This window comes from Diceros bicornis, chromosome 30 (genome assembly GCF_020826845.1).
Source record: "Diceros bicornis minor isolate mBicDic1 chromosome 30, mDicBic1.mat.cur, whole genome shotgun sequence".
In the NCBI taxonomy this organism is placed as follows: Eukaryota; Metazoa; Chordata; class Mammalia; order Perissodactyla; family Rhinocerotidae; genus Diceros; species Diceros bicornis.
This window is the reverse complement of record NC_080769.1, coordinates 3,394,850-3,405,418: the sequence shown is the minus strand read 5'-3', so window position 1 is coordinate 3,405,418 and position 10,569 is coordinate 3,394,850. Positions and strand designations below refer to the sequence as shown.

The window sequence follows — 10,569 nt, the reverse complement described above, 5'->3', positions numbered from 1 at the left end:
TGGAGGAGGCCTCGCTCTAGAAGCAACACTCGGGCCCTCAGGACGCCAACAAGCTCCGGCCTTGCCTGGAAGACGGGTGGCCCGCGGCCAGGAGCCGCATCAGGCGGAACGGGTGGGAGGGGGCAGGCGGCCGGGCCGGCTCCTAATTCAATTTGGAGCCAGGGAGGATGGATTTCAGCTGCTACAGTCCTTCCCAGCGCCGGCCCACCCCCTCTCCCACACCCCAAAGCCACCACACAGGTCCAAGAGCAGAGAGATTCTTTACGTTCCAGACAAGAAATTCAGATACAAAAGCCCACCGCCATCGTCCCTCCCGCCCCGTCCCCCCGGGCCGGGCTGAGGGAGCCAGGGTGCGGGGAGGTCGGGGTGTTCACAGCGGACTCGTGTTCCAAACGTGGAGGTAACAGACTCCACGGCAGGGGGCTCCTCTCGGCGGGGAGGGTATTATTGCATTTGTTGAGGGGGACACCCCCCTTCTGCATTCCCTGCATCAGGAAACTGGGGAGGTCACAACCCCCAAACAGAACCCGAGGCCCCAGGGAGACAGAGGGACCAGTTTGGCAGCTGATGCGGAAAGTGTTGGGGGCGGGGGCGGCCGCCCAATCTGGCCGGTCCCTCCCCGAGCCTGACCCAGCTGAGGTAGGTGGGGAACAGAGCAGGGGGGCTGGGGACCGGGGAGGGGGTGGTACCGATTGGAGTGGGGCAGGGGCCCGGCCCCACCTCCACTCCGCACCGTCCTCCGGCTGCTGAGCCAGGCCCAAGACAGCTGCTGTGGTGTCCCCCTGGGGGCTCCCACCAGGACAGGCCCAGGTCATCGTGAGGTCCGTGGGAGGCCTAGTAGCGGCCGACCTTGGCATCCCCAATGGCCCCCCAGACGTCAAAGACGAACTCGTCAGGAAAGGCGAAGTCCCCAAGCCGTTCATCCAGGGCCTCAGCCAGCTCGTCCGGGTTCCTTTTGTCCTTTCCAAGCTCTACCATTGTAGCCGCTGGCGAGAAGCAGAGTGGAGGCACAAATAGCAGGGGTGCTCAGCGCAGACCCAGCCCTACAGGACCTAGAAACCCCTCCCCCAGACCCCCACCTATCCTCAAACCCCAGCACCCCCTACTCACCCAACTCCGTGTCTCTGATGCCCATGTAACTCTCCAGCAGATCATCTACCTTCTCTATCGCCTTCTCCTCAAAGGCTGAAGGCTGAAGGAGGAGACAGCGACATCACGCTAACGTGAACATAACTGTCAGTGTGCTTACTAAGTGCAGGGGCAACTCTGACCATGTTACTTATATTAATCTGTGCTTCATCCTCACAACTCTGAAGGTGTCAGTATTATTATCCCCGTTTTACAGACAAGGAAACTGAGGCCCGCTTGCCCAAGAGAGGTTCCAGAGCTGGGAGGTGGCAGAGGCAGATCTGAGTCCAGCGCCCAGAGCCCCTCAGCTAACGCATGACACTGCCACCTCTGAAGGTGCAGGGAGTGGGGCTGTGGCCTGGCGGGAACACTCACCAGATCCTCTACAGTGGCAGGGCCCCGGGACCGGAGCCGGAGGGTCCCTCGGCCAGTGCCCAGCTGGGGGCCGGCGCCAGGGCGGCCACCCCCGGAGCGGGCGCTGATCATGTCTGTGGGGGGCAGGTCAGGGAAGCACAGTTCCAGCACACTCTGGGCAGCAACCCAGGCATCCCAGCCTCAGACACCTCCCACCTTCTCCAAGCTTCTGCAAACTCCGGGGAAGCTGTGGGCTGAGGTGACCCCAGGAGGGCAGCAGTCCTGACTCGGGGTTGGCACAGGTGTGGGAGGGGCAGCCAGGGGCTGGGAATGGAAAAGGCTGGAGGGAAGGCTGGAGAGACCACTTCTGCTCCCAGCTCCTGAAGGATGGGTGTGGGGCCTGGGTCTCTGCTGTTCTCCCCATGGCCAAGGGGGTACAGCTGCTGGGCCGTGGACCAGCCCCACCTGCCTGGGGAAGTGTGTAAGTCCTCCACGCCCACCCAGGGGCCTCAGGCCCATTCCTGAGGGTTAGTGAAGCCAGAAGGAAAAGTCGGGGTGCTGGCACAGGGCAGCCAAGCCTGGCTTCTCAGGGCTGGGGGGGCGGGCCAGGGTTGGGGGCACTTGGCTGAGCTAATGTCTCCTGGAAGCTGGATGTGGGGGCAACTTCCTCCTTGCCCCCGTCCTCCTCCCAGCTGGGCGGGCAGCCAGCACTGCCTCCGCAGGGCAGGGCGGGGCTGCCCCCCCTTTCCACTGCGGCCGGCTGGGCTTGGGCGCCACCTGCTGGTGGCCCCTGGCACTGCAGCCTGGACCCAAGTGAGCAGAGCGATCATGGCGGTCCAGGGGGCAGCCCCTCACCAAAGGCCTTGCGGGGCTCCGTGAGCTTCAGCGTGAAGGTGCGGCCCCGGGGCAGCTCCTTGAGGAGCCGGGCCACCTCGTAGTGCCGGCAGCCCAACAGGCTCTGCCCGTTGATGGCCTCGATCATGTCGCCCACGCTGATGAGCTGGATGTGGTCAATCACGCTGCCCTCCTTAATGCGCTGCGCGAGAGGAGCTGTCAGCCCCCGGGACTCCGCCCTTGGGTCCCCCCTCAGGACTCCGAGTGCCCCGTCCACCCCAGGCACCTTGATGAAGGCGTAGCCGGCCCCGTTGTCCGTGATGGTGAGCCCCAGCGCCTCCTCCGACTTGAACACCTCCACCTCCTTGCGCTGTCCCTTGACGTGGGCAAAGATGAAGTCCTCCAACCCGATCTGGCCCCCCAGGAGCTTGTCCATGTCCACTTTGTGGGTGTTGAGGGTGCAGAACATCACCTGCAGCGGTGGGAGGCACTCAACCCTCACCTCCCTCCTTGAAGTTGGGGAGGTCTGGGGATCTCCACCCCCGGGGCCTGGGCAGGGCCCCCAGTAGGATGTCCGCTCTGCTAGTACTGGGATTTCTGTCTTAGCAACAACTGCCTGCTGTCTCCAGAGCACAGAGCTGGCACACGTGGGCGCTCGATAAATGCTGCGGGATAAATGAAGGGGTGCAGACATCCATCCGCCTGCTGAGACCCCTGCATCTACTTCCTGCTCAATCCCACAGCCACCCTCCTCGCCTCCCTTCCTTCAGCCCCCAAAGTCCTCAGGGTCAGGCCTCTCGACGCATCATGGAGAAGTGAATTTTACATCTGATCTCCAGCCCCCACAATCCCCCGGGGCGCAGGCCTCCCAATTCCTCATGGGAACTCAGGCCCCAGCCCTGGCCGCCAGCCCCCACAATCCACTGGGGCGCAGGCCTCCCAATGCCCGATGGGAATTCTGCCCCCAGCCCTGGCCGCCAGCCCGCACAACCCACTGGGGCACAGGCCTCCCAAAGCCCGACAGGAGCTCAGCCCCCAGCTCCCACAATCCCGCGGGCGCAGGCCTCCCAATGCCCGCCCACAATCCACTGGCGCGCAGGCCTCGCAATGCCCGATGGGAGCTCAGCCCCAGCCTGGCCGCCAGCCCCCACAATCCACTGCGGCGCAGGCCTCGCGATGCCCGATGGGAGCTCAGCCCCAGCCTGGCCGCCGGCCCCCACCATCCCGCGGGCGCAGGCTCCGCACCTGCAGCGCCCCGAGCCGCAGCCCCCCACCAGCACCCCGGCGCGCGGCTCCCGCGGTACCTCGGCGGCCGGCAGCCGGAAGGCCTCGGCGATCTTGCCGTAGAGCTCCTTGACGTTGCTGAAGCCCTCGATGCGGCCGGTGGGACTGCCGTGGGCCAGCTGCGTGTGGAACACGAGGCGGGGCCGCAGGGCCGCGGGCGGGGGCGGCAAGCCCATGTGGGGCCCCCCTGCCCCGCCTCCGCCCAGGGGCCCCGGCTCCCCCACGCCCAGGCCGCCACGGCCGGGCTCGGCTTCCTCATTCTCCACCAGAGGCGGCGCCTTTTTCCGCCGCCCCAGTCCCAGCGGCATGAGCGGCGAGCGGAGGATGCGCCCGAGATCTGCAGGGCGGGAGAGGGGTCAGGCCGGCGCTCCCACCGCAGCGCCCTGCAGGCCCGCGGAGCGCTCCGAGCAGAGCGGCTCGTGCACACCCGGCCACACTCACACAGCGGTACAGGAGGTGCAGCGCCCGCTCCGTGCCCTCCCGTAGTGCGCACACCCCGTGGCGATGTGGGACCGCATGGTGCCATGATTATGCCCATTTCACAGATGAGAACATGGAGGCCGGGGGCGCTGACGTTTGTCTTTATTTTTCTGTCGGTCATAGTCAGTAGTGCTATGCATAAAAAATTTCTGACTGTGCCCCTTCAAAGCATGTGGGCAGATGGACTCAGTGACCTTGTGACTGACAGGCGTCTGACCAGTCCTGGCCAGTGAGCTGTGAGAAGAGGGGACATGTGACATTTCTAGGCTGAAGTACTTAATTACTGGAGAGACAACCTCCAGAGGGCTATTTCTCCCTGGCACGTGGACCAGCTACGTTTGACATGCTGGCGGCTCCAGAAGGCCAGGCCCTGAGTGACTGCAATGAATGCAACCTCCGCTGAGCTGCAGTGGACACGGAGCAGGAACAAAAAAGAAACCTGCATTGAGTTCAACCACTAAGCCTTTTGGGGTTGTTACTGCAGCAAAAGCTGTCCTGTCTGATACACTGCAGTCTTTCCTCTCCCCCCACTCTCCCTTCAAACAAATGTGTTTTGGGTGCTTACTATATTCCATGCACCATTTTTGGTACTGCCTTCAATAAGTTAAGCAAGGTCCCTGACTGGGGCCACCATGTGCAGTTACGGAGGTTGTTCACTATGCAAAAGCACCACCCCCTGGTGTGGTGATGTGTCTGCTTGAAGAAAGGGCTGCCTTTTTCTAAGTCACTTCTAGGTGCTATCTAGGCTAGCTGGGGCTCTGTGCATGCTGTCCAGAAGCATGCAGTCCAGAGCGGAAGATGCACAGTGAGCAAGCAAACGTGTAAATGTCTAATGTAATTTCTAATAATGTGATGGAGACAATAAAACAAGACGAGTTCTACAGATGCGGTCAGGGAGGGCCTGGCCTCTCTGAGCAGGTGAAGCCGAACCTGAGACCTGCACGTCAGGAAGACTTATCCATATGAGGATGTGAGGCAAGAACGTTCCAGGCAGAGGGAGCAGCCAGCACAAAGGCCTTGAGGTGGGGATGTGCTTGGCATGTTGGAGGAACAGCAAGGAGGCCTATGTGGTTGGAACAGAGTGAGTCAGGGGGGCAGCAGCAGGAGGCGGGGCAGGGAGGGGCGGGGCAGAGCGAGCAGGGCCTTGTGGGAGGAGGAAGGACTTGGCTTCTGCTCTGAGTGAGGTGGGAGCCATGGAGGTTCTGAGCAGACTCACAGATGAGCGAGAGAGCAGGGCGCCAGAGGGGAGTGAGCAAGGGAGAGCGTCAGGAGGGAAGGGAACAGCAGCGACCGGCCTTCTCAACTGGAAAGAGTTAAGATGTCACTTTTAAGTCACAGGTCCAAAGTCACAGAGACAGGCTGCACCCTCAAGTATGTCTGACTCCTAAGTCCAAGGCCGTAACCACAAAGCTGTCCCCTAAGCGCCTGGGCCTCAGGTGCCTGGTCTGCAAATGGGGACATTCCACCCACCCAGCTAGGCTGTGGGGAGGATCAAACTAGGCCAAATTCTATTTTTCTGTGTCTAGGGGACTTCCTGCTCCTTCCCTTCAGATCACCTCTTCCAAGGGGCCATCCTGGATTCAGTCCAGCCCAGTGGGCTGCATCCATTCTCATGCCTCCATTCATTCATTCATTCATTCATTCATCCACCTGCTCTCCAACATCTCCAGTAACATCACCTGGTCCGGCCCCACGGTCACTCACCTAGACTAGTGCAGGCGCCTCCTCTGGGTCTCCCAGCTCCTGCCCTTGCCCCTACCGTCTCTTGTCAACACAGCAGCCAGAGGGAGCCTGTAAAACATAAGTCACGTCACATCTGTACTGTGCCCTCACTCCTCCCAAGGCTCCTACCTCACTCGGAGTAAAAGTCAATGTCCTCCCCTCAGCCCACAGGCCCCAGAAGATCTGGGCCCATCTCCTGCCTGCCCTCGTCTCCTCCCACTCTCCCCATCGCTCGCTCCCTCCAGCCACATGGGCCTCGTCCCCGTTCCTCCAACACACTAGGTCAAGTCCAGCCTCAGGGCCTTTGCACTGGCTGTGCCCCCCGGCATCCACACAACTCCGTCTCTCACCTCTTTCAGGTGGAATATATATTTCATTCATTTATCTCATTCATTGTCTGTTTTCTGAAAGGGCAGGGAACCTTGTCTGTCTTATTCATCCCTATATTCTCGGTGCAGAGAGCAGTACCTGGCACACAGCGGGTGGTCGATAAATATTTCTTGAATGAATGAATGGATGAATGACTGATCCTAATGTTCACCAGCCCACCAGTCCCTGTGCCCGGCTCTGGGGAGATAAGGGGTACAGGCTGTAGTCACTGCCCTCAAGAGGGTCCTGTCTCCCCAGCAACAGCATAAGCCCTACCTCTGGGGTCCCCCATCCTTTGCCTCCCAGCATCATTCCGTGCACAGGGAAGGTGCCTCCTGTAGCCAGGAAGACAGGGAGCGTCTCTGTCCTCTTTCATTGTGGTTTTGTTTTTCATTCCCCTCATAATCAATGATGCTGAACAACTTTTAACACATTTATTAACCGTTTGGATTTGCCCTTTTGTGAACTGCCTGTTTAAGTCTTTGCCCATTTTTAAAAAGTGCATGGTCTGTCTGTTTTTAATTGCACTGCCCATCTTTTTTTCTTATTGATTTGTGGGAACTCTTTACATGTACTGGATACTAGTGTTTCATTGGTTACCTCATCTCTCTATCCATAGCACCCAACACTGGATCTAGCACACAGTAGGCACACACCGAATATTTGACAACATTTGAATTCTGAATGAATAAACCAGTACTGCTCCCTCAAGTTATTTCATTACATTCAATGATGCTAAAAAAAAAACCTCACCATCACCTCCTCTGGTTCCCCTCCCCCCACCCCCCATATATCTTAGCAAGATGCTAAGAACATGAGTCTGGAACCTGACTTCTCCACTTACTAGCTGTGTGACCTTGGGCAAGTGTCTTAACCTCTCTGAGCTCCAAGGAAATCAGGCATGGGCCTGGAACAGTTCCTGGCACACAATAAGGGTTCATAAATATTGGTGATTATTACTACTATTTCCATCTGTACCATCTTTCAATCAGCTGCCAAAATTCAAACTTCCTCTTTTTCCCAGGGCCCACACATTCTGATCACCAAGTCCCAACCTCCATATTCTGCATCTACTTGCTGCCTGCTTCAGGCTGGCTTCTGTGTCCCCACTTGTGAGGGGGCATAACGGTGGTAAGAAAAGTGGATGATTAATGAATTTGCCCTCCAGGCCACAAGAGGCAGGGTGGCCTGGGTTGAGACCCCACCCCACTTACCAGCTGCGTGGCTGTGGGCAAGTCACTTCACTTGATGGGGCCTCAGTTTCCTCATCTGAAAAATGGGCAGAATTCCTGTCTCTCAGGGTGCATATGGGAATCCAAAAAGATTATGCATTCAACTGGATTAGCACTTTGCTTGATATTCAGTTTAAGGAAGCTGTTATCATTATTGTCATTATTATTATTGCCTCCTCTCCTGCCCTGCCCAGGAACATCCCAGTCCTCTCTGCCTGAGAAGCCCTACTCCAGGCCACCTCCTCCAGGCAGCCTCCCTGGCTTGCCCCAGCCTGTGGGAACCGCCCCTGTGGTCCCGATGGCTTAGGCCCATGAACTTAATTACAAGTTGCCCGGGCAGGACTCTTGTCTTCCAGTCTTAGGCTGTTATTTAACTTCATGTCTCTATTTTAAAACATAAACCAGATCGCGTCCCTCCCCAGCCTCAAATCTTACAATGGTTTCCCACCTGACGGAGGAAAAGCTCTGGACTCCTTGTGACCCAGAGACTTCGGCTGCATCTCCCACCCCAGGCACGCTACTCCAAGCTGGGTCCGGCCACAGAGCCTGCGCCCCAGCTGTGCCCCTGCCTGACCTGTGCAGGGCTGGCTTCTTTTTGTCATTCAGACCTCGGCCCCAAAGTCACCTCCTCTGAGAGCCCCTTTGCCCACACATTCTCCCAAGGCCCCCTCATATTTTATTCAGAGCACTCAGCACTGTCTGCGGGTACCTTTCTTATTTACTGGTTAACTGCTGTCACCTGTCCCTCCCTTCCACTACAATGGCAGCTTCCAGAGAGCAGGGATTTTTGTCCCGTTCACTGCTGTATCCTATGTGCCAAGAACAGTGCCTGGCCCATTGTAGGTGCTTAATCAACATTGTAGAAAGAATGAATGTCTTATGTCCTCATTCTGACTCCTCCCCAAACTCCTCTATCCTCAGCACACAGCAGCCTGGAGCTGCTAACCACCACGCCCTCCGATGCTCCCAGCCTCCTCTCAACCCCGCAAGCAGGGATGGAGAAAGGAGCTGCAGCCCGGCTGAGCTGGTCGGCTGGAATTCCAGCACCCCCACCCTCTCTTCTCCGGAGGGGCTGGACACTTAGTAACCCCACAGCCACAGTGAGGGCAGCAGGAGGAGGGGAGGGGGTTCCTGGGAGGTCACAGAAGCCGGAGGAGGGGGACACCATGCCCAGGCCCCCCTTTCCAGTTGGGTACTGCTTTGGAGGGGAGGGCGGGAGGCCTCTGATTCACTCTTGAAAAACCGGCTCCTGGGTGTTTCCGGGGAGAATGCCTACTGCCTGGCCTTGGCCCAGGCTTCCCAGGGGCCCAACAGGCACAGGACCCCAGCGTCCTGGCCCCCTGCCTATCTCCCCTGAAGCTGTCACTCTCTTCTCAGGACCTTCTCGGCCTTGCCTCTTCGGCTCAGGGGAGAAGGGACATGGGAGCAGCTTCCTGTTTGAGCGGCTGGTGTCTGGTCACCTCTGGGGGAGGGAATCAAAGACCAGAAGGTGTGGCCCAGATGGTGTGTGTGGTTGTGTGGGGGGAGCTGGCCAGGAACACCTGAGCCAGGGAGCCACGGGGCATCCGCTCTAGTGGTTGAGACTCCAGTTCTGGACTCTGAGGCATGGGTTCGAGTCCCAGAGCTGCCGCTTACTAGCTGTGTGCCCTTGCGCCAGCCACGCCAGCTCTCTGGGTCTGCTGCTTCACCTCTGGAAGAAGTAACAGCACCTTCCACGAGGTGTTTAGATTCAGCGGCAGGCACGGTAAATACGTGACAGGGAAATGTTGAATAAATGCTAGCCGGGCGGCTGTTTCACCATTATTATCGGGACCTCAGTCCTGCCCAGGCCCCCTCAGGCCCTGGGGCACTGGGACGCGGCCAGCTCCGGGGAGGCACCCGGGAGCGCTCCGAAACGCCGACGCCGCGCCTGTCCCCGCCGGGACGGGGACTGTCCAGAGGGACGCGGGCGGCAGGGGTGCGGCCGGAGACCGCATCCCGGCGGCGGGGGGCGTTTGCCCGCTGCCCCCAGCGGGAACGGAGGCGCCCCGCCGGAGGAGGCCTCGGGCATCCCCGCGCCCGGCCTCGACCTCCCGCCGCGTGCAAGGGCCGGCCCCACCCGCGCGACCGGCCGGGCCCCCGCGGTGCGACCCCGCGGTCCGCGCGAGGGGCCCCGAGCCGCCGCGCCGCGCTCCGCCCGCCGGACACTCACCTGCGCCGCCGCCCTGCGCGCCCCGCTCGGCCCTCCGCAAACTCCGGCCGGGCCTCTCCCGCAGCCGCGGGGGGGCGGGGCCGGCGCCCGCGCCCGGCCAATCAGGAGCGGCCGCCCGAGCTCGCGGCCAATCGGCGCCGCGCCGCGCCTCCGCGCCCGGGTGGGCCCGACGGAAGCATTCCAGAGGGATCCCCGCCCGCGCGGCCCTGCCCGCCCCCCGCGCGGCGCAGTGGACCTTCCCGCCCCGCCTAGGCCGCGGCGGGCCGTACCACCGCGCGGCGGAGGGGGAGCTGCGCCGGGCCGGCCCATCGCGGGGAGGGAAGGAGAGTACGACCAGTGGGAAGCTGGGGCCCCTGACCTCGTGCTGCCGGCTGAGCGTCCGTCTGGGGTGACTGGGGGGTGAGGGGCGAGGGACTGGCCGTGGGAGCCAGGTGACCCAGGCTGAGCCCCGGGGAGGGGATGCGAACTCCGGAAGTCCGGAAAAGCGGACCCTTTAGGAGACCAGCCCCTAATCCGGTCCTCTGCCGGGCCTGCCCCTGCCCCAGCCTGGCCATCCTCGGAGCGGACAAAAAGAGGCATTCATTCCAGGCGGGCGGGCCGGGGACGAAATGAATAGGAAGGGTCCCGAGTGTCCCAGCTTCCTGGGGTGTACAATGGACAAGGGCATTCATTCATTCATTCATTCACTCATCAAATATTTAATGTGCCCCTGCTCCGTGCCAGGCTTTGTCCTGTCTCTAGGGACACTTCAGCGAGTAAGCTGAAGATGCTCCTGGTAGAGGGAACAGTGCCTGCAAAGGCCTGGAGGCCGGATGGGGAGATCCAGCGTGCTTTAGGGTGGTGCAATATCGGAGGAGCTACCAAAGAAAGGGTGCAATGGAATGGGGGACAAGGGCGAGATGGCCTGCTCACTTGTTGGTTAGACCAGCAAATACTTACCGAGCACATGCTATGTGCTAGATTGCAAAGGGTACC

General features: G+C 60.4%; 1 protein-coding gene across 2 annotated transcripts; it reads right to left on the bottom strand.

The window, feature by feature from the left end:
• Positions 1-241: 241 nt before the first annotated feature.
• GIPC1 (GIPC PDZ domain containing family member 1) lies at positions 242-9,644 on the bottom strand. Of its 2 annotated transcripts, XM_058525499.1 has the most exons (10): positions 9,595-9,643; positions 7,386-7,440; positions 6,153-6,369; positions 5,785-5,871; positions 3,621-3,937; positions 2,603-2,788; positions 2,338-2,518; positions 1,504-1,616; positions 1,111-1,192; positions 242-986 (listed from the first exon to the last, which is right to left on the bottom strand). In XM_058525499.1, the coding sequence occupies exons 5-10, from the start codon at positions 3,906-3,908 to the stop codon at positions 835-837; spliced, it is 1,002 nt and encodes a 333-aa protein (XP_058381482.1). In that variant the 5' UTR covers positions 3,909-3,937; positions 5,785-5,871; positions 6,153-6,369; positions 7,386-7,440; positions 9,595-9,643; the 3' UTR covers positions 242-834. The 2 variants fall into 2 exon arrangements, with proteins under 2 accessions (XP_058381482.1, XP_058381481.1); XM_058525498.1 differs by lacking the exon at positions 6,153-6,369 and having other exon boundaries at positions 9,595-9,644.
• Positions 9,645-10,569: the final 925 nt, after the last annotated feature.